Genomic DNA, 22,994 nt, shown 5'->3' with positions numbered 1-22,994 from the left:
GGCTAGGAAGAAAGAGTTCAGTGTCATCAGCTCAGAGCAAGACTGGTAAATAAATACTATAAGGCCAGGAGGCCCAACACCATGAAATTGTCTCTTTTTGAAGGGATCTGGAAATGAGGCCGCAAAGGCAATAGCTGCTTTGTGCCTGATGGTGTGAGGTTTTTCACTGTTCACCATGGCACTGTCCAAGCTACTATTTCCACAGGTCTGGGCCTGAGCAGGCCACAGCTCCCTTTGCAAATGTTTGAGCTTTATTCACTTCGTGGCACTGCACTGAGACCAAGCAGATGTGAAAGATGGTTCCCTGTCAAAAGTGAACGAACAGCTTATATTTACTTGTGGTGAGAAATACTAAAAGGAACAGAAAAATCAGTGTAAATGCAAACTAGTTTATTTTGCTTGGGTTTCAGAAATTGTCTATTGTCATCAAGTAAAAGATTTCGCATTCCTTTTGACCTTGTGGATAACTGCAGTTCCCATTGCTGCACTTCTCCGAGAGCACTCCCAGGCACAGACATAATGCAGTGCTGCTCTTAACACTGCTGTTACGCTTCTGCTGCCACGGCCCATAATTTAATCCAAGTGTAATCTTTCCACAAATACAGTTATCACTCCCATCTACGTGCATCACCTAAAGCCCTGTGGAAGTGATCCACTATAAACTTTTATTATGTTGGCTTGGGTTCTCTTTCCTTTTACCCCTGTACTCACTTGTGCAACATTTTCCTTCCTACGTTGTTTTTCTTCCCAGAAAATCCCACTGGATCCTAGAGCTGCAGCTGAGCTATGAAAGTTCAGATGCAGATGCAAGTGCTAGGTTGATAGTACAGGCTCAACTTGCTCTGAGCTCCCAGCTCGCCACCTCGGCGAAAAGCTTCTGACTCAATATACTCTCCAGTAGACTTTAGGTTACTCAGCTAGCTGTTCCCCTTTTGTTATGGATATTGGAAGTCCCAGATGCTTTTCAGTGGCCTCTGTTGCTCTTCCCAGATAGTTTCCCTATCTGCTGACTCCTTATTGACCCACAGATATCATTATTATGCATCACTGAGAATAATCATTACAGAGAATGCAATGTGAAGTTCAACATAATTTTTAGTAATATACACTTCTTTGTCAATGGCAGTGATCTGATACTGACACTGCAAAACTTTCGCTGTGGTATCTTAGCACCTTGGCATGGTAAGACAGCTGCACTCTGCAGGACTGGTGATTTTTTGCTGTACCATATCTACTCTTACATCTTCAGTGCAGAGATTTAAAAAAAAAAAACCAAAACTTTTCTGACTAGTGAAATCAACTCACCTAATCAGGAGACTGTAGAGATGTAGTCTTGAGTGCCATTGCTGATTGCAGTAAGAAAGCTTGATGATGTCACCCTCTGCACTGTTTAGAATGTGTTTGTGGTAGCAGATGAAGAAGCAGAGAAGAAGGAAATAAAAGGTTACATGTGTATGTGAGATACATGAGGTAGCAGAGTTCAGCCTGCATGAAATCTTTTCCTTAGGAACTGCAAATTTGGGAAATTTTATTTTCCAGAAATTCTGATGGTTCTTGAGCTATAAAAGATAGGTTTAAGAGCAATTTGTTGTGCTAAAACATTCAGGGAAAAAAAAAAGGGATGATATACTTATTTTGATTTTTGAAAATACTAAAAAGTTTTCTATTTATGTACGACAGCCAGTCCTGATACAAGATTGATTACCAAAAGATCAAGTGTGGCAATACGTGTTCATATTCCTAGACAAAATTACATTTAAAAGAACATTGATAATTTGGGTTACTCTGTGCAGCAGGGAAGAACTGTAATTATCCATAATCAAGCATAATAAACTGAAGAAATGCCAGAGTTAAGTTAAACTGAAAGCAAAGAAAACATCCTGGGACACAGAGAGGCATCTGGGTGCTTTATTTTTGCCCTTTAGTGAGGTATACCATAACTGTTCAGCCACAGTTCATGTACTGTGTAAAATCAGACTGAACAGATTGTTTATGAAGAAACCTAAGACATTTTGGATGCCCAGTGTAAGTCTGGGTCTTATGCTGAATGATTCTAGAATTCCTAACCCATGTACACATTCTTGGATTCTCCAATTTGCCATTCAGATCAAGAGAGCAAAGTTACAGAAAAGAAAAAAAAATAGCAGCAGTCTGTGGTGATTATGCTCCTAGAGCTAGATAAGGACATCAAGAACTGCCATTGCCAAAACTGCTATTTTCTGAGTTGGCTTTAAAGCATCAACATGTCTCATACGGTTGTGCATGTCACATGAGGCAGAGGTGACTTTCCCCCTAGCTTCAAGGCCAGGATACAAATTCAGCTATAAGCCTCCTTAACACTTTCTTTAAGACACTTCTAAGTTAGTTAATATGCATGGTTGTTTCAGATGTTAGTTACTCAGTCCACTAGTCACTACTGACAAATATATGTCATAATTAAACTTCAAACTACTGGAGCTGGGATATATACAAAATGGAGAGTAACCCTGGTACTGCAAATTCGTGTTGTTTAAAGACACAGTTGAGCAACAAATGGCAGTGATTTACCAGTTTTGTTTATAAACCCCAGATTTTCAAATTACATCATGAAATTGGGAAAGGAGATTTAAAAAAAAAAAAGTTGGGGGAAAAAAAAAAAACTTGAAAAACTGCTGAAACACAGTTGCATCTCATCTGTTCCCTAGAAAATACTGGTATGATCATGTGTAGTTCAAAAAGAAAAAAATGTTCCTGTGAAGAAAATCTTGGCTTACTATCTTATTGCAGGAATCTCTAGCTGCATTTTACAACTTTCTTAACTTTTCTGATGGAATGGTGGATAGGTATGTAATCAAAGTCATTCGTCTGCTCCTTCTGCACCCTTAGCACATTCCACGCTGACACCAACTCTTGAAATCAAGTTCTTTCCATTTTCCTCTGATTCAAATAAAACAGTTGTAATACAGATTTACTGTTGCAATACAGCTCTGCATAAACTCACAGAAACTATACTATTTATGAAATTAAGATATTTAATAATTTTAAACCATTCTTAGTGCATAGGATGGGGGGCCACCTAAGAATAAATTGGAATGGTGTTAGAAAGGGGACTGTTACATTAAAGACATCATACTCGTTTCTTGTCAAATGTGTATGGTGAATGTAAGATGATTACAGAAAGCACAATAATGTTTTAAGTTTGTGAATTTTGTGAAGTATTGAATCCCTATTTTTGCTATGGTCTCGATATGTAATGATAGGCAAATTCCTTAAACCCTGAGGTCAGATGTGAGAATCTTAAGAGCAGAGGGAGGAGAAGGAAGAGAAACACTGTGAGAGCATAAGATTAGACTCTGCTTCACAAAGTGTATTCTTAAGGATAAGGCATTCAGGTTGCACAGCTACATTCAGTAATGGCGTTTCTTAGCTTGACTGCATGATGCTGTCACCTACTAGAATCTGCTGTATTATTTTAAAACTATTTTTTGTGTATCAGTAAACTGATACAGAAATTGAAAACAGGGCTGATGGAAGCATTTGGGAAAGCTGGAGAATGCCTTCATTATTTGTTAAATAGCTATAGACATAACTTCTTTAGGCAAGAAGATATAGCCAGAACAGCTGTGGCATTGAAACACAGTCTGCAACCAGTGGCCAGTCATTTTATTGAAAGAAATGAAAGCCGTCACTTGCCTCATGTTTCAAGCTGGAATGAGAAGTAGGTCAAAGTAACATTAGTCAAGTTGGATGTAGATACGTTCCTTTCACTCTCACCTGTGGATTAGCCACAGATCTGCAAAAAGTTTGAGGTAAAACCAGCTATGTGTGCAGCTCCTGGGATACCCTTTTGATTATTTCTTTATTGTTCTGTGCTTGGTTCCCTTCTAGGAAGCAGGTTGCTTCCTTCCAGCAGTGTTGCTGGCTCCACTGGAAAAGGAAAAGGCAGCAAAGCAGATGCTCAGCACCATAATCCAGTAAGTGCTTTAATAAAATGTTTCCTTCTCACTTGCACAGAGATAAGGATGGGAGAAATAGAGAGACTTCATTTAGGATGCCTTGCTTGCTGAGGGTTGAAAAGACAATAAGCAGGTGCTTGCAGGGGAGGATTAAAGAACTGCCTTGTTCTGCAGGCCTCCATTTTGTGCTGCGTGTGAGGTCACCGCTGGAGGACTGTCGGTGTGCACTGGGTGAGGAGCTCAGGTAATGGACATGGAGAAGGGCCGTAGGCCTGTGGTTGAGGGTGGAGCCAGGCCCCTGGGCCATTCTTGACCTCACTGAAAGAGTACTGTAAAGTCAACAGAGTTAATCCTACACCTTCTTCCCCAAATGATCTTCCATGGCCAGCTGACTCTGGCCTCTTTAATCTACCGAAGCTCTGCTTAAGTTGCCTGCTCCCTCTCAGGAAACAGCATTTCCCAGTGAGACACCTCTCTCTGCCCTAATCTATGCTCAGTTCTATTGAGCATAGATTAATAATTAATTTTTCTTTCATTGTTCAGTTTCCTTTGCTCAGATCCTATCTAGCTTTCTCTGCACCTATCCTCTGCTTCCTATGGTTTCATTATTTTACTGAACCACTTTCTTTTGCTCATTTTGTGACTTTGTGCCTATCTCTACGCTTGCTTGTTTGCTTTCAGCCTAGCATTGGTGGTGGGACCTACTTCTCCATGCCAGTTTCACAGCTTTTCCAGACATGGGAAGTGGGACTGGATCTCCTGGTGAGGTCTGTAATAGAGCAAAGGAGAACACAACTCCAAGTTTGTTCCCTAGACTGTAAAGTCCAAATCTGCCTTTGTCAGTGAGTCTCTCTCTCAGCTCAAAGTCCCTTTCCTTGCCCAGTATATTCTCTGGCTTGACAGCTAAACAGCATGTTACCTTGAGAGTGAGGTGGATTTGATGCTCTCAGGAACTAGTTTGGTATATGGCTAAGTAGAAGAGGTATCATCTTTATGGAAGAAAATTCTTCCAGCTATTCCTAAACAGCTGGCAGTTCTTGTGACTGCTTAGAATCTACCCCTGTGCCTGGTAAAAAGACAGAACAGTTTAAATCCTCAGTGTTTTTTCACGTAATGCTTAACTTCTAGCTGCCCTGCCACCTGGTGGCATTCAGAGCAGTCAGGTAAACAGTTCAACTCCATGCAGTGCTGGCCATTGGTGTCGCAGCTAATTGACATTTTCAGACAGAAGATCACAAAGGGAAGCCAGGTAACAAAGCTGGTACTCAGTGCTGAGACTACCTAAATGTACCCTATGACAAAAATAAGAACTGGGAATGATAGCATAGCTGCCAGCCAGTGTTTACTGGACACCAGAGTGTCTGCCAAGAGCTTGTGCTTATGATCAGGTCTCTGTAACACAGGAGTAAGGTTGCCTAAACAAGAGGTGGAATTTCCTGAAAGCTCTGCTCCCAACGGGGCAACTTGTACTCTGCGTAGGTATTCAGTCAGAATTGCAACAATATGCATACTGACTGATACAAACACAAAGGCTGCAACTATTTACTAGTAGTTATCACAGGCAGTAAGCAAGGTAAGGGAAATCCTAAGTTTGGATTTTCTTTATCTTAGTAGTGTTTAATTACTATTTCAATGCGTAAGGCTTTGAGCATTTCATTTCCACTGATTTTAAGAAGTAGGTCTAAGGGCCTTTAGGATAATTTTGGGAAACACATAGCAGTGTATAAGATCCATCTCCTTTGGTCCATCTGCTAAATGAACAAGGTTCTGTCACATCACAAAGGCTGGGTTTTTTTCAATCAAGCTGATTCAAAGGACAAAGTTTAATGAGACCCTGGCTTTTCACCGTAAGATTATTTCAAGGTGCTTCCTGCATTATCCCCACCTTCCCGCATTCTCCCCACCTTCCCATCAGAGTTCATTACCTCCCATTTTACTGATTTCTGAGACAGCACTGTCTATGGCAGTGGCCCCAGGTCACTGAAGCGATCTGGCTAAAAGTGATGTTTCAGTCATTCAATTTTTATCACAACCTCAGAATCAGTTTGATAGCACAAATTGGAGACTAGCAAATTTCAGGGGGGAAATGGTAAAAAATTTCTTAAACATGGACTCAAGGGACTCGAAGATACCTATGGCATCCACATACATGATAACTTCCCTGTCATTCTGACTCCTAAATGAATGTAGCCTCTTATATCTCACAAAGATTTCCTTAAATTCCAGGCTGGATTTTCCCAAAGACTAATGGGTGTACTGGTGGAAAGAAGGAAGGAGTTCTCAAATTAGAGTATATTTCCTGAAGAGCTGAAAGAGGTGTAAGAAGGAAAAATTGTGGATGGGGGAACAAATTCTACTCTCACAACATTAAAGCTGTAAGAACATGAGGGATACAGATTTGGTTTTTTTCTGATGTTTTGTTCCAGGATTTGCTGTTCAAGTGAACAAGCATTAATATGCTTTACCTTACTGTTCAGAAAGAGACAAAATAATGTAACTCCAGCTGCTGTTAATTCTTCTGCTTCCTGCATCAGAGACAGCCAGGAATCACTGAGAAATCAAGCCTCATACAAATCAAATTAATTTGAGTGTGTTATTTCAATTCAGCCAATACAGGGCCAGGTTAAAACTCTTCCAATGTGAAATTTCTAATTACTGTAATCAGAGATGAGAGTGAAAAGTTAAGTGTTTTTGTTTTAACTTTGCGTATCTTTGCAGACTATGTGATGGGAACTCCCTCATAGCCATATCCAAATGACCTTTGGATAGGCAGGAATTAGGTCATCCTTGAGGAATCAAAACACAGTCTGGTTCAGTTACCAACTAAACTTACATGGTTTTCACTGTTGTCCTCAAAGACATTCCTGGCATTAATTAAAAACCCCTGCAAGGCTTGGGTTGGTGCCTGAGAATGCATGCGTGTGGTGGTCTCCTCAAATACCAGTCACTGCAAAGCAAGGTGTATAAAATACTGTCCAGGAGGGAGACAGTTCCTTTTGAAATACTTGATTGGTTCTCCAGATTTTTATTTTGGCTTGAATTGTTCCTCTCTCTTCCACTCTTCTCTCCCATGTCCCCTCCAATTGCCATGCTGCAGAGTAAAAGGAAGTGTGAATACCTTGTCCTATGCATCTAGTGTCTATGTAGTATCTTGGACTTAAAATAAAAGGAAAATGTGGCCAGCTTCTCTTAGGCTGTATGTGTGTGTGTTTCTAAAGGACAAGCAGGAAGATACGAGAAATCCAGAGACTGCAGTTCCATAACAACAGTTTAATCCTCATGCTTTTAGGGAGAAATCCAGAGATCTCAGTCCGATAACAACAGTTTAATTCTCATGCTTTTAGGGTAAGAGGAAGGGAACTAATCAGGAAAGAATAATGTTTAATCTGGAAGCAGTTAAATATTTAATGTTCAATCTCTGATGTTAATCATTAATCTGTTGAAAGAGAAGCAGCACATTTGTATTGGTAAAGACCTCACCAGACTGCTAATACTGGCAAACCCTGAACTTCTTTGTAATTAGAGATGAGACTGAGCTGTAAAGTTAGCTGTTAAGGACGAGAAAGCCATCTCTCCATAGAATGGGTTACATTCAGATAATCACTGAAGATTGACCACGTACATGTCTATTTTCACTCTTCTATATTTCCTCAGTACTTTTCACATCTTGGGGCTTGGAACTGATGGAACTGGTCCCAGCCATTTTTCACCTGCAGGACAAATCAGCACAAAAGAGAAAGTTAAAATTTAATACGTAGAAGTGACTGGCCAGTCACATTTCTGCAGTAGGATAACTGTCCCTACTCCTCTTTTGAAGAGTAATTACTAATAACGGAATACAGATTTATATACTGTTCAGTATGCTTCAGCCAGCTCCATAAATCCTTCTCTGTCTAGTCACAACTGAAGCTGTACAGAAGAATTATTTTCTTCTGTCACAGATGAGAGATTCTGCAGGTCTGTGGTGCTCCACGTGAACGTGAAGCCAATTCCTTTTAGGACTCCTTTTCTGAGGGGCTGGGGGTAAGAAAGAGAAAAAGGGTGGAAAGCTGAGGAGTCAAAGAAACAAAAGGAAAATCTGTTGAAGTCCTTGGAGGCCATAACATTCCAATTAGGATTAGTGACTATCATAGCGAGTGTTGGGTAGTCATCTTCCTCACTGTAATTTTCATCAAGAATATTTTTATACAATCAGAAATTCATCCAGAAAAGAAAATAAACCTCAAAAGCTTCCCTTCTGTTTAAGCCTATGACTAACTTTTATTTATATTAAGATTTTTCTGCTGCAATTTTTCAACAAGCATCAACCTAATTATGTGCATAACTCTAGTGACAAACTCTCTCAAGTGCCAGACTTTGAGATCAGTAATCAAATGCCCTGTAACTCACGTAAAAGCAGGTGACTGAGTTTTATTAGTTATCACAACCTATTCCAATTCTCTTTAAATTTTTCAAGTTCATATTCTATTAATAGAAAAATGAAAATAAAGATGGTCAATATATGAATTTCTCTTAAAAAGTTGTGTAGTTAACTTGTAATTACCTATGGATTGGGGATGCTGTGATAATGTGCTTCTTATTAAGAAGGGACAGATATAAAATGAAAATATTAAAACTACAAAAAAAAACCAACAAAAACCAAGTAGTATCAGCCATAGTCTTAATCTTAGCCAAGACCTAATGCCCAGTACCAAAAGGTTAAATATGAACATTCTGAAAACTAGAGTTTCAGAAGTAATTTGAGAATGGCACGTGGAGCACAAAGCTTTGAAACATCCCAAGAGAGGACAGAGAACTCAAGTTTCTTCTTGTTTTGAAAAGGACTACAGCTTTGGTCACTCTAACTGTACTGAGATACATTCCAGTCAACAGTTTCATCCCATAAGAAGGAGACTCAACATTACTTAATATTTGAAAGACCATAAGAGTGTTTTATTTAGCTGCATTACATATTTAATTAAAAGCATGAAACCAAGTGATGTCATTAGGTACACTCACCTATAATGTTGCCTAGCAGCTCTAAACGATCAGAGCCAAAAAAGAGATGAGGTTCGCCATTAAAATGTGCCACAACAGCAGGCATCCCAAATGCCTATTGACACCATGGAGATGAAACAGATAATGTTATAATGAGAGAAACTTCTGCAGACACATGATCAATCTTTAGGAATAAAAAGTAAAGACTTTGACATTTTTTTCCTCCTTTTCACCGTCTTCATTTTTAAGGATGAGTCTAATGGACCCATCAGAAAGTAGGGGACTCTTCAGAGCCTGTATGCCCCTTTTGAAGGAGCAAAATAAAGCAACCTGATTAAATCCACAGTTTTAAGCCAAGTGGTGATTAATGGTATCTCTTAGTATGGGGTCCTGTAGCTCCTCATCCTTGCTGTCCAGCTGGAATGAGCTGAATGGGTCAACTGATTTCCCAGGTGACAATGAGATAAAGTACCAACAGCAGTGAGTTAGCTTGTACATGTTCAAAAAGCAAAGACCACGTAAGAGATGGTCTATATAGGGCTTTCTAATCATCACCTTCATTGTGCTTTGCTTCCCAGTATTCTTAATAGAGAAGGAATGCATAGCTTTGATGCCAAATGGCATTGCAAGCATCTCACCCCATATTTTACTGCTTCCTCTGTTGTCTCTTTCAGTCGGTTCTTCACTGCAGGGGATGAAGCCATGTCAAGCAGCTTCTGGGTGAGCTCTGATGACAGCCCAGCCTGTCTGGCAACCTGACAAAAGATGATATAATTAAGAGTAATACTAAATACTCTAATTCATACTATTGTCTAATTAATTTAATATTCAGTGCTATCACCCAAGGTCTGTTACGAAAAAAATTACAAATACCCTTGAAGCACTTCTTGCACAACTGTCTTGCTGTATTCCCAACCCATTCATCATTTATTAACTCTCAGATACAAAGCAGAAGGCATATTTTACATTTCCAAGCCACAGATCTGCACCTTTTTTTTTTTTCAGGAGTTCCTAAACAGAAAAAAAAAAAAAAATAAAGAAAAAAAATAACTACTCAAAAAAAAAACCAACCAAACAACTCTGATCCAATGACTTATCAGATAACTTACAAAAAAAAAAAAATTGTTGTTCTGAAAAAGAAAATCTTACTGTACAAGCCTGCCAAGACAAAACCAGTTTGTATGACAAATGTGGCCACATAAGATCAGTAAATGACTGCATGAAAGAGACTAACTCGCAGAGGTTACAGTTGCTAGTGTTATTTCTGCATCTTTTTAGCCTCCTCTGTGCCTCTGCCACAGACGAATGAGACAAAGTGCCCAAAGGGACCCAGTGTTTATCGGCTAACGTTGAAGTTACAAGTACCTATTTTAATAAAGTATTTCACAAAACAAATGTTAACTTCCATGCCATCTACCTGATCGAGATGCCCTTTTTTTTTTTTCCTTAAAAAAAAAAAAAAAGCGCAGCTTACAGTATTGCACATGGACCACTAATCCTGCAATGCAGGTGTTAATGATTTCTTCTTTCTTTCTTTCAATCACTTTTTTGTTTAGGATCCACATTTTCTTGCACCTTTTCCTACTTCCACATCAGCCAGATTAGGAGCTCTTTTTGACTCTACTTGAAAAAGAGCCAAGTGTAGCACTGGAGTAGAACAAAACGCTGTGTAGGCTTGGTAGCCACAGTGTTTAGACTGCAATATGCACACAGAGACATAGCATCTGGTCCTCACCATGTTAGTGCAGAAGGGGTATTGAAGTGGACTGGGGCAGGACTGAAAGACTGTATGTTGCTTCTATAGTAATTTATGTGAGGTTACTGCTGACTGAAAAAAAAAAGTAGAAAAGTACTAAGGAACTGTTCTCAAGTAACCAACATTCCATTTTCTAGTTGATGTATAACATAAATTCACCTATAAAGACTCAGATGAAACAGTTGGGATCTCGCACCCACCTTTGAATGGTGTATTTGCAAAAGAGCAAACAAGGAGATGCCTACTCTCTGCCTTGCTGAACATAGAGGGATACTCACAGACTGCCAAATAGTAATTAAATTACATAGAGATCATTTTCAGTATGAAGTTTGTTTCTCTGAAGCTCTGCATGTCCTTGCTTTATCTTTATTTAAATAATGATGGATTCAGACACTATGTGAGGACTGCCTGTATATGTACTGAGTCCGGCTGGGATTAAGTTAATTTTCTTCACAGCAGCTCCTATGGTTCTGTGTTTTAGATCTGTGACCAAAACAATGGTGACAACACAATAATGTTTTAGCAATTGTTGAACAGTGTTTGCACGGTGTCAAGACCTTCCCTGTTTCTCACTCTCCCACAGAGAGAGTCAGATGACCTGAACTAACCAAAGAGACACTCCATGCCATGTAACACCATGCTCAGCAAAAAGAAGTGAGGAGGGAGTTCAGGAAGGTTAGCCACCTTTTTGCTTGGGATCTGGCTGGGCTTCAGTCTGCCCATGGGAAGTGGCGAGTGATTGCCTTTGCATCACTTGTTTTGTTTTCTTTCTTTCTTCTTCCACTTGTCCTTTGCTTATTAAGCAATTTTATCTTGACCCCCAAGTTTTCTTGCTTTTAGTATTCTTTTCCTCTTCCCCAGTCCCACTGGGCAGTAGGCAGAAGTGCACAAGTGCCTGTGTGGTGCTTAGCTGCCTACCAGGGCTAACAGCACAGTTTAATTATATCCTTCAAATCTTGCCTCTTGAAAAGGCAAAATGCAAACCTTTGCTGAAATTCTGGTAAAAAAAGGTACACTAAAATGAAGCTGAAATGCAAGGACTAGACTCTGGGGAAATGACAAGACTGCAAATTTCAGGTTTCAAACAGGGATGTTGGATAGGAGAGACTAGTCATGGACAACTCCTCTCTTTTCTTCATACTCCAATAACTTAAAAAATAAAATAATATAGAAATGAGAGCCTTTAAAGAGGATCTCATGGTATACTAACTTACATGCCATTACAGCTTTTACTGTAATAAACAAAATCTAAACAGCAAAAGAAAATACATCAAAAGAGTACAATTTCTAAGCATGTAAAAGGGCAATACAGCATTGAAGTTAGTAGTAAAGCCTGGTTCCACCACTCCAAGAAAAGTCAACTTTCCCAAAGTTTTGCATTTCACCTGAAGATTCCGTATAGCAGCAAAACCTCAATGCATTCTGGAGACACTGTTCACACTTTCACTACTGTTAATAAAACAGTATTAACAGGTAATTCATTGTCCATCCTGAGTATCTCACCACGTGAATTAACAAAAAAAGGAAATTCTGGTTCTGAGTGTCATTCAAAGCATGATTAAAAAAAAAAAAACAAACCAAACATTCCTAACAGAGTTGCTAGGGAAATTAAATCCACTTTTTTTCTAGCTGAAATTTTTCAAAACTCCCAAGTGATCATTTGACTAAGCTGTCTTCACGTCTATTACTAATCCAAGCCATCAATAAGAATCTGTATCAGAAAAGCAGAAGCATCAACAAAAAGGAGACACTTACAGCCAATATATTCTCCGGCTGACTGATATCTTCATGCTGGTAAAAGAATAAAATAAGTAATTCAGTACTTAAGAACAAAAGCTCAGCTCTGGACTTGAAAGAGAGTTTTGTAAGAAAATATAAATAAAACCAATAGTAGTTGCTGGAAAAATTTTCTCAGAAAAAGTTTTAAGTCACTTAATCTAGGAATGTATAAAGTGCTTTCTGATATGAACTACTGATCCACTTAGCTCCTAGGACTCACCATACATACCTAAAAGAAGGTAAATTAAGCTGACTATAAGCTAGTTTTCTTTTCTTGTAATGACTCCTGAACCACTATGACCTTAAGTTTCCTTCTATAACTTTTCATTAAAAGACACTTCCTTTCTCTTGGTCGAATTCCACATGTGAATGAAGTGGGACAGGAAGGGTGACAGAGAAGCTGGCTTCATAAAATACTGACCTGTGACCAAAAGCGTATCCAGAACTCCCTAGATAAGGGTTCCAGGTACTGAGGTTGTGTCATATCCAGGGCTGTGATAAAGCGCATGGCCCCAAGACTGCCTGGGATTAGTGGGGAGACAGAGAAACATACTGAAACAAGGCACAGGATCAGGAACAAATACGGTCAGTACAAGTGCCACCTAAGAACAGTATGATCTTCTCTGTAATAGTCCCTAAACAGTAAAGCTTATGTTGATTCACAGTATCTTCCATGTTAATATCATTCACAAGCATATTTCTCAGAAGTTCCTTTTATGGTTAAAAATGCACGTGCTTCATATTGCTCACAGATAGAGGAAGAGGCTGTGGACAGGGAACTGATCTTCACCTTTACTGTTATGGAACCGGAAGTGCTGGAGTTGAAAGATACCAGCTAAGCTAAGTCTCCTACTTACTTGTAGCAAGGATACGTTGGAAGGCATCTTCTGACATTTGTACAGGCACTTGGTAGTATTTTGCCATCCTTTTTACATCCTTCAGGATGTATTCTGCACGCTTTGGCAACATTGCTGGGGGCTTGTTACCTTTCAGAAAAAAGTTCTGTTGAGGTTTTCAACTGTATTGTAACACTGGACAAAACAAAACTGGACAAAAAAAGGCCTCATCCATACATGTGCCTAAGGAAGAGTATCATTTTGTGTCAGCTTACTGAAACATACACAGCTTTTACAAAGATAATGCTAGGATTTAAACATCATTTATTTTGGCTTCACACAGATCAACCCTTTAAGACGGCAGAGTCAGTTTTAAGCCAAGGTACGAATGTCCTAGCAGGGATTTGTATGGATTCAGAAATATGACTTTTAAGCTCAGCAACTACTAATGCATGGGTAAACAAATGTAGGGACTTGTTAATTTAATGACTTATAAGTCTCAGTGATTAACTAGTTCTAATAAGGCCACAAGTACTATTTTATGGCATACTTGAATCCTTCATGCATATCACAAACTGCAAGTGTTCCACAAACCAATTATTGTTTGAACTCAACAGAAAACTTTTAGGAAAAGATTCCATATCAAATTCTAACGATTCTATTTTAGAGCTGATGACCGTATGTGCCACAAACAGTGGCTGTGTATTTGCACAGTATGAAATTCCTTGTGGCTGACGTCTCGGTCACTACCGAGCTCCACCATCCTATGGTTAATTTGTTACTGGTCCCAAAACTTAGTTTAGAGCTGGCTCTGTGGGCTCTGCAGTCACTGAGAGTTTGCTCACTAGTGTCATAGAATAGGTCCTACTAGTGAAGAAGGTATTTCATTACAGAGCTAATCTCCCCATATTGCCTACCAGTTGCTTGCATTATGCCCCCAAGGAAAGCTGGACGAAAGCGCAGATCAATATTCCAGATGTGCTGGTACCGGCAGAGTACCTGCAACATAAAAAAGCAGTGACGGATTAACAGTCAGAGATGTCTGTAGAGCAGCATGCAGGTAGGAAATAAGCTAAGGCATGAAACAGACACTGCAGATGAAGCCTTTTCTAGTGATAGTCCTCAAATCCTTTTCTGGATGCTGACAGAGAACCCTGATCTCAAAAAACCTGAAAGGACCGCATTCGTTTATGACTATACAAGTCTAAGCAGGGGTAAATAAGGGAAAGCTCAAGCTCACGAGTGGACACCTGCACTTGTTAAACATCAGAACTATCCCTAAAGCAAAACATTCAGCAGTAACTCCCAAATAAGCACAGGCCATGCTGCCATTTGGCTGAGACACCCTGCCTTAGTGTCCCTGATTTTCAGCACGTGAGAAAGAACCCGGAATAGCCCTCACGAGTGAGACAAAAATAAACTCGAAGCACGAGGTGGGGAGGGCGCTGCCCGCAGCAGAGTGCGGAGGCCCCGCCGGTCGGCCGGACCAGCCGCCCTTCAGCCGGATCCTGAGGGGAAGGCAGTGGCGGGAGCGACCGCCCGGGCCGGCGCCAGCAGCCGCAGCGGGCGGCCGCGGAAGTCCGGGCGGCGGCAGAACGGCGGGGCGCCCCGGGAACGGCCTCCCTCCGTCTCCCCTCCTCCTCACCTCAAACCCTAGCCAGGCGTATGGGGACACCACATCGTAAAAGAGCTCCACCAGCGTCCGCCCCATCCTGACCCCGTCCTGTCCCGTCCCGTCCCGTCCCGTCCCGTTCCTGCTACCCAGCGCACCCCAGCGGCAGCGGCACCGCCCCCGGCGCAGGCCGGGGGCGGAGGCGGCGCGGCCTCCAACTCCTGCGGGGCGCGGTGCCCCTGCGTCCCTGCTGGGCCCTCCGCCCCGCATGCGCCTGTGCCGCTGCCCGCCCCGGCGTGGCTGAGGCGCGGTCCCGGCTATGAGGTGCCCTTTGCTGTCTCTCCCCTGGAGCCCGGCTTGGGAGGAAGAGGAGGGGCGGGAGCCGGGAGGGAGCCCGCGCCCCGCTCCATGGCCAGGCGGGCGGCGAGGAGGCTCCCGAGGAGGGAAGCCGGGAGCTGACTCAGCGGAGCAGCCCGGCATGTTTTCCCGGGAGCACGCAGTCCCTGCCGGGGCCTGCGTGGGTGTGGGTGTGGGTGTGCAAAACTTTTTTTTTTTTTTTTAAAAAAAAGCAAACGATTCCCCCAGAAAACTAATTAGCTGGGGTAACAAATTGAAGTTATTGCTAGCTAGAAAATTCATAGTTATGAACCATTCTTTCTAAGTGCACCGACATTTTAAGGACTTTTTTTTATGCTACAATTTAAAGCACACGCACAAAAAAAATCACTATCTTTCCGGTTTTTTTCTATTATCCTTTTTTTTTTTTTTTATTGTTACACACACCAGTCAGATAATCTTTAAGTCTCTTTCTGTGTCCTTTCATTTTATTTAAAAACCTCGTATATTCCAATATCCCTTTGAAGCATGTAGCACATGGTGGCAAAATGTTATCTTGCTACTTCCCATCTCCTTTTTGATAGTAAGTTCATTTCGCTATTTTAAGTGTGGCTTCTTGTTGTAGTTTAGCCCCACTCAGGCCCAGCCTGCGCAGTCTCTCTCTCACTCCCCCACACCCTCCGAGAGAATAGGGAGAGATAATATAAGAAAAAAAAACCTCAAGGTTTGAGATAAGGACAGGGAGAGATCCTTAAAGTTACTGTTAGAGGCAAAACAGACTTGACTTTGGGAAAACTATTTATTTAGTATTAAAAAAAGTGCAAGGTCCTGCACTTGGGTGTGCCTGGGTCATGGCAATCCCAGGCACAAATACAGGCTGGGCGGGGAATGGATTGAGAGCAGCCCCAAGGAGAAGGACTTGGGAGTGCTGGTGGATGAGAAGCTTAACATGAGCAGGCAATGCGCCCTTGCGGCCCAGAAGGCCAACCGCATCCTGGGCTGCATCAAGAGAAGCGTGGCCAGCAGGTCGAGGGAGGTGATTCTCCCCCTCTACTCTGCCCTGGTGAGACCCCACCTGGAGTACTGTGTCCAATTCTGGAGCTCCCAACACAAGAAGGACATGGACCAGTTGGAGAGGGTCCAGAGGAGGGCCACAAAGATGATCAGAGGGCTGGAGCACCTCTCTGATGAGGACAGGCTGAGAGAGTTGGGGCTGTTCAGCCTGCAGAAGAGGAGGCTCCGGGGAGACCTGATAGCGGTCTTCCAGTACCTCAAGGGGGCCTACAAGAAAGATGGGGAGAGGCTGTTCAGTAGGGCCTGTTGCAATAGGACAAGGAGTAATGGTTTTAAAATAGAGAGAGATAGATTTATATTAGATATTAGGAAAAAATTTTTTACAATGTGAGTTATAGAACACTGGAACAGGTTGCCCAGAAAGGTGGTAGATGCCCCATCCCTGGAAACATTCAAGGCCAGGCTGGATGAGGCTCTGAGCAACCTGATCTAGTTGGGGATGTCCCTGCTCCTTGCAGGGGGGTTGGACTAGATGATCTTTGAAGGTCCCTTCCAACTCTAACCATTCTATGATTCTATGATTCTAAAACCAAAGCAGGATAATGAGAAAGAGAACAAGATAACCTCCCCCCACCCCTCCCTCTTCCGGGGCTTAACATTATCTCTACTACCTTCCCCCCAACGAGTGCCACGGAGGGGACAGGGAATGGGGGTTACAGTCAGTCCATCACTTGTCACTTTATGTTGCTCCTTCCTCAAGAACTCCTCTCATCCCTCCCCTGCTCCATCGTGGGGTCTCTCCCATGGGTTCCAGTCCTTTGTGAAACTGCTCCAGTGTGGGTCATTTCTTCCACGGGGTGCAGTCCCTCCAGAACGGCTGCCCCAGCCGTGGGGACACAGCCGCCTTCAGGCATCCACCTGCCCCGATGTGGGGTCCTCCATGGGCTGGAGCATGTGTGCCCGTGCATGCGTGTGCACAAACACACACAGAGAATACTAGCAGGGCCAGCTATACAGACTGCAACAGGCAGAGTGCTGCCTGTAGCAACACTCACATATAACCGTACCAGCACTCAAGAAAATCTAAGTATAGACAGTCCAGTCCTGTTGCTCTCTGGCTGATCGGGTTAAGTTCACTAGGGAAAACACACCCTCTAGATTCACAAGCACATGCACGTTTGCAGATCCCTTGAATACCAGCATGGGCCCTCAGCCCCTCTCATGTTCATGCCCTGATCCTGAGCCCTCTTACCCACTACATGGGTTTTCTACTTGCCAGCTAGTCCAGCTCAGTACTCACTGGCAAACAGAGGCATGCACTTACAAACTTGTCTCACAAGCACTCTTACACTCATGGATCCCTTGATTATCAGCAAAGGCTCTCAGCTTGGCCCATGGACACTGCTCTAAGCTCCCTTAGCCACCTCCAGCTTGGACATGAAACTTTCCAGGTTTTCCTCTTATGAACCAGGTAGTACAGCTTGAAGTTGCTAGATTATCTGATGACAAAAACCTAATGTGTGCATCCACAGAGGAGCACAGAAAGACAATGGTGGGTGGGGGAGCCCAAGTAGTACTCTGCCATGGCTGCTTCCAGGCCTATCACAGGAGCATGTCACAGGCCCATCTCTGCAAACCCAGAGGTGCTCAGGGGCACAGTGGCTTGTGGGAACTCAAATTTCACCTGTCTGAGAGGTGGAACACACTGTCCTGGGCTCCTCCCAGGGCTGTCCTGGGACAGACATCAGCCCCATGGTCTAGGGATAAAACCCATCAAGTCAGCAGGAGCAGGACTGGGGTTTTTTTTTTGGTGGGAGGAGGTACTGCAAAGGGGTCTAGGATGCAGGGGAAGATAATTTTGGGTTTACAATAGGTTTATGGGGTCTTTATGGGAGGAACCAAAGGCAGGGAAACAAACAAATCTAGGTGATTTGGGGAGGAACAGGCATGGGAAAATAGAGGTATAAGAGGGTAAAAAGGGTCAGTCATATGTAAACATGACTTAGCTACCACAGGGACCAAGGGAGTCCCACTAAGCTCTGTGTGTGCATGCCTGTATGTCTCAAAGGGCAAAAGCACAGAAGGAGTTGACTAGGAGCAGGGACCAGGGGACTCCCGGTCAACTGCTGAAAAGTTATGAGCGTATGTATGTGTGTCTGTGAGTCAGGCGGTCTGTAACAGCAACGGGAGTGAGGCTGTGGCCTCAGAGGTTTCTACAACCAAGTGCCAGCAACTGGAGAGACTGGAGGGGAATCCATGTTGTACCTAGTGGATCTTAATTAAGATCAACCAAAGTAGGGATGAGATGAAGCTGTTGTTTCTGTTTGTGTTTGTCTGAGTGCTGAGTGTGTCTGACCATCTTGATCTGTGTGGTGTATGTGTGTTTGTGTGTTTGTCTACTGGGAATACATTCTCAGGCTCACTACTGGTTGTGCCTGGGGTCATGGAGCTGTAGCAGCCTTGCTTCTGTCAAGCTACCAGATTCACACCATCCCCACCAGAAGATTTCTAGCAAATTACATATATGCAATCATGCACATCAGGTTAGGGGAAAATATTAATAGACAAGTCCCTCCAGTTGCTGGCATCCCAGGTACATGTGTCCTATGACCCATGGTCCCTTCCGTTGCTGATGATGGGACCCATCACAAAACAGCTTTCGTTGGTTGCTGGCACCACAAAGACATGGGCCGTTATCACCCATGATCTAGCTCGAGTTGCTGGCATTTGATCCAGCTAGTCTGGTCTCTCCAGTTGCTGCCACCTAGGCATTTGAACAGTCTCATGCAGGGTAGAGGGTGAAATTAAACAAAAATATATTTAATAAATATTAGTAACGTAGGATAGACTGTGATCAGGCTTAGGGCTCATTCAGACAAGTGTTCTGACCAGCAGCTACTTATACACAAATGTACCCTTTTATTCACAGAATCATAGAATCATAGCATAGTTAGGGTTGGAGGGGACCTTTAAAGGTAATGTAGTGCAACCCCCCCCTGCAGGGAGCAGGGACATCTTCCACTAGATCAGGTTGCTCAGAGCCTCATCCAACCTGGCCTTGAATGTTTCCAGGGATGGAGCATCTACCACCTCTCTGGGCAACCTGTTCCAGTTGTAAAAAATTTTTTCCTAATGTCTAATCTGAATCTACCTCCCTCTGTTTTGAAACCATTACTCCTTGTCCTGTCACAACAGATCCTGCTGAAGAGTTTCTCTCCGTCTTTCCTGTAGGCCCGCTTTAGGTACTGAAAGAGTACTATTTATTCTTCCCCTCTCTTTCCCTCACTTTGTTCCTCCCTGATTCCCCCTTTTCCCTACCTTTGACTCTTTCCCTAAACATTTCTTAGTAAGTTCTACATACTCACCCAGCCCCTCTCAAATATCCATAATACTCATGTTGTTTCCCTCTTCTTGTCCATTACAAAGTCCAAGTCAACTCTCTTCAAAGCTGTTTCTGTAGATTCTTGATGGCCCATCAACTAGTGTTTCACGAATTTCAGTCTTATTGTCACTCTTATAATTTGTCATTCATATTTGTGATTCCGTATGCATAAGAGCATAAGGATGTACCAAAGGGGGGTGCCTAATTTTCAACCAATTGACCTCATCTCCATCCTTCAGTCGCCTACCTCAGTATCTCATCTCAGTCTGTAGTGGTTCAGTAGTTAATTTAAAGTAAGTTCAGTATGAATTAAAACATAGTTCCTTCTGCTCTCATGAATGAACCTTGCATCTTTGGCACTCTAGGGTGGGGTGGTGCTGGTCTCTGAATGCTATTTCAACCCTCTTCCCCCACAGTGACCACTTTTAAGTGCTGTTATTTTTAGCACTTAAATTATCGGGAAAGGGGAGATGTTGGTGGGTGGGATGTCATGCAGTGTGACACATAACCTGACTCATCCTGTGTGTCCATATTTCTGTTTTTCTTGAAGGGCAAAATCTTTCCCTAGGAGGGACCAAGCTCTTTAGAAATTATGTATTTTTGCTTGGGTCAGGATCTTTATTCAAGTATCCTCAGAAACACAGGCCTTTGTGCTGCTAAAATAGTACTGGCTGACCTTGGGTTGTCTTGTCCAGCCATTTTGTGCTTCCTAGCTGGATGTCTAGGTGTTTGTCTAATGATGGGAGCTATAAGAAATTTTTATTTCCACTAGGTACATTATTTACATTATTTATGGAGTTGTATTGTTTCAGAGAAAGAATTAAAAGGTGGTGTAAGGAAAAATAGGTAAGGGAGCATTAGAGGGATCAAACTGAGTAAAATCAGGTGAGGTTGAAACTTATATGCAATACACAAGAGTTCTATTATCAGTCTCCATGAGGTTTAAATCTCCCTATAAATTGAGGCTACACCCTTGTGCGTTTCCCTTTTTACCTGATTTTTTCACAAATTTTAAAGATGGATTTACAATGAGCTCAGCCTTAGCCTGATTCTCTTGGTTTTCATCCTGCTGATAAATCAATGTTGTTTCTGATTTAATAATTTTAAGTGATCTCTTACTTATTGGAGGTCTTCTTATACATACTTCTGTAAACATCTGTTTTCATTGCTCAGAGTAGAAATTTTGCCTGTTAGATCCCACAGTTAAGCCACTTTACATATCTTCTTATTCTTGACTTCTGTTAATATCCTTTCAATCCGATTACTCCTGTTATTCTAAAAATTTCCTTGGCCAGGTCCCATGCAAGTGCACCTGTAATGCTACAGAAGTTTGGTTAGAAATTTTAACACTGTAGGGGTATTTTCAAGATCAGTCCACTTGCCACATGGAGGATTATATACCCTTATACAGGATCACCTGCACAGGAGGTACTCAGCTCAACTGGATTATGCCAATGACATCAATTGTTGCCATCTCTGAGGCCCAGGGGATTCCTCCTTCCTGGTTGCGGAAGCCCAGCCCGGTGCACCCAGGGAGGTGAAGTCCTCTCCTGTCCAGATAATTCTAACAGGGATAAATAGTCTACTACTCTTATTTCTGGCATAGAATTGGTTGCCCTTGTCAGTTTATGCTGCCTTTTCCTATTCCTTGCAAACACTGTCTATTTCCACTTTCCTAGTTTTTCTATTAGTGAGCCAGAAAAAGCAGACAGTGTGATGCAATTAAATTACATGGATGTATGTGTATCCCTCCTTCCGTGTTTCACAGCATGCCTGTAGCATGCTGCTTACATCTTACTGATGCTGCTGGAGAAGCAATCAGCAAGAATTCCTTTCTCAAACACTTGGCTGCTGCAATGGCTTTATGTCCTCCTGTGATCCTAGGTTTGACCAAGGAAGAAGTAAACTACTCTTGCCTGGAGCTAGATGTCAAGGTGGTTGCTTTCCCTTAGGATCTTTTTTTTAACAAAGTGCCTTGTCTTTGCCAGACTTGTCTTCCCTTTTGAATTTCCTCCTCACTACTTCCAGTCTAGCTCAGAAAAAATAAAGTTACACAGATAGAAACAGCCTATGCATCATAGAATCATAGCAGTAGGAAGTACTGCTGTGCTTTCCTGTGCTTTCACAATATTCAACAAGAAGCTCCATTCAGAGCTGAGAGGGAGACATCCAGGGAAGTGTAGATTTGACAGGATACTCACTGAATACAAAGAAGTACTTGATTCATCTCAGTGCAACCTCTTCCGCCTCAGTCCTTAGCACAGGGTTGTAGGGTGTCCTGATGCTGGGCTAATGAGGTTAGTGAGATTGTTTGGGAAAGGATTTGCCTGTCTGGGTGTCTTCTTAGCTGTTTTGGAAAACCTCACATTTCTTTCTTTATCATGATTGCTAGAACAACTGTTGTTTTTATGTATAAATGAGAGTCTCATCCAGATTATGGTGACTCTTCCAAGTATTTCTTCTAGACACATCATTACACTGGCATGCTCTAGGCAAATTCTCAACAGGCTATTTTTCAACTCCGTTTGTGCTCTGATCCAAAAAAATCATATCCATCTTGAAGTTCCAGAGCTTTTTCTTTTGAGATACTTAGTTGATCCGAACAAGGTTCATAAAAAAATTCCTTCACATTCTCGAATAAATTAGCAACTTTCTTGGGTAGAGAAGGAGTGCCTACTAGCAGGGTAGGGCTCATATTTTGAGGGATAAATGAAGGCCAAGAGAGATGACAGAATGCAAGGGAGGCTTTTTGTTTCAGGATCTGAAAGAAATTTCATTAGGAGTCAAGATGATAATACTTCACCTTCTATTCCATCAACATACGTACTTTATCAATCTGCCTTTATAAAATTAAAATAAATGACATGACAGACATCTATAGGTATGACCACCACTTGCCATTTGTGGAAAGAAATTTAACTTTCTTTTACTGTGTAATTGGTATGACTTTGGGAGGCATTAAGTCATAGTGGTATACAGAGAGAAAAGAGAAGAGAAGCTTTTCCCTCCAATCAAATGCATGATTCACTTGTACATAATTCAAATGACAGACCTGCATGTAAGGTGAGGACAAGAATAACCTCTTGCTGAGTTTCTCATTTCACAAAGCACTATCTAGAAAATTAATTCTAGTCTTCACATGCTGTGTGACAAGAAAGAATATCCAAAATATGAAGTTTGATTATTTTCTTGCAGTTCAATCTCTATTCCTAATAATCTCCAGGAAATTGCCAGTGTATCTGGAAGGGTAAGCATACATTTGAGAAGAGATCTTTAAATAGTTTCTAATAAGAAAATATTATAAGTTGAAAAAATAACTCAGTAGAAAAAAAATTACAATGAAAATATTTAGAAATAAAAGGAAAAG

General features: G+C 41.9%; 2 protein-coding genes across 9 annotated transcripts in view; one reads left to right on the top strand and one right to left on the bottom strand.

The window, feature by feature from the left end:
- LOC104474362 (rap1 GTPase-activating protein 1) overlaps positions 1–7,122 on the top strand; it is a 48,900-nt gene extending 41,778 nt beyond the window's left edge. For 7 of the 8 annotated variants that reach the window (XM_086759414.1, XM_086759438.1, XM_086759386.1 and 4 more), the window contains 3 exons: positions 3,868–3,953; positions 4,110–4,179; positions 6,162–7,122. In XM_086759414.1, coding sequence (XP_086615540.1) covers positions 3,868–3,953; positions 4,110–4,133 — 110 coding nt within the window. In that variant the 3' untranslated portion in view covers positions 4,134–4,179; positions 6,162–7,122. The remainder of the gene's footprint in view (positions 1–3,867; positions 3,954–4,109; positions 4,180–6,161) is intronic. The other variant, XM_086759369.1, reaches the window with a different exon arrangement.
- Positions 7,123–7,185: 63 nt separating this feature from the next.
- GSTK1 (glutathione S-transferase kappa 1) lies at positions 7,186–15,213 on the bottom strand. Its single transcript, XM_086759453.1, has 8 exons — positions 14,929–15,213; positions 14,201–14,282; positions 13,305–13,433; positions 12,869–12,969; positions 12,424–12,459; positions 9,551–9,667; positions 8,934–9,027; positions 7,186–7,645 (listed from the first exon to the last, which is right to left on the bottom strand). Exons 1-8 carry the CDS (start codon positions 15,163–15,165, stop codon positions 7,596–7,598), a joined length of 846 nt encoding a protein of 281 aa, XP_086615579.1. The 5' UTR covers positions 15,166–15,213; the 3' UTR covers positions 7,186–7,595.
- Between the last annotated feature and the right edge of the window lie 7,781 nt (positions 15,214–22,994).

The sequence above is a fragment of the Chlamydotis macqueenii genome, chromosome 1, assembly GCF_036417535.1.
Source record: "Chlamydotis macqueenii isolate bChlMac1 chromosome 1, bChlMac1.mat, whole genome shotgun sequence".
In the NCBI taxonomy this organism is placed as follows: Eukaryota; Metazoa; Chordata; class Aves; order Otidiformes; family Otididae; genus Chlamydotis; species Chlamydotis macqueenii.
This window is presented reverse-complemented; position numbering and strand designations above follow the sequence as displayed.

What these genes read in the sequence shown, in the direction of transcription:
- GSTK1 (XM_086759453.1), bottom strand. Translation starts at nt 15,165, where the DNA reads ATGCGGGGCGGAGGGCCCAGCAGGGACGCAGGGGCACCGCGCCCCGCA. An exon ending in GGGCATAATGCAAGCAACTG is followed by an intron (nt 13,434 to 14,200) that starts GTAGGCAATATG and finishes TTTTTCTGAAAG; the next exon opens with GTAACAAGCCCCCAGCAATG. An exon ending in AGCCGGAGAATATATTGGCT is followed by an intron (nt 9,668 to 12,423) that starts GTAAGTGTCTCC and finishes ATCTTTTGTCAG; the next exon opens with GTTGCCAGACAGGCTGGGCT.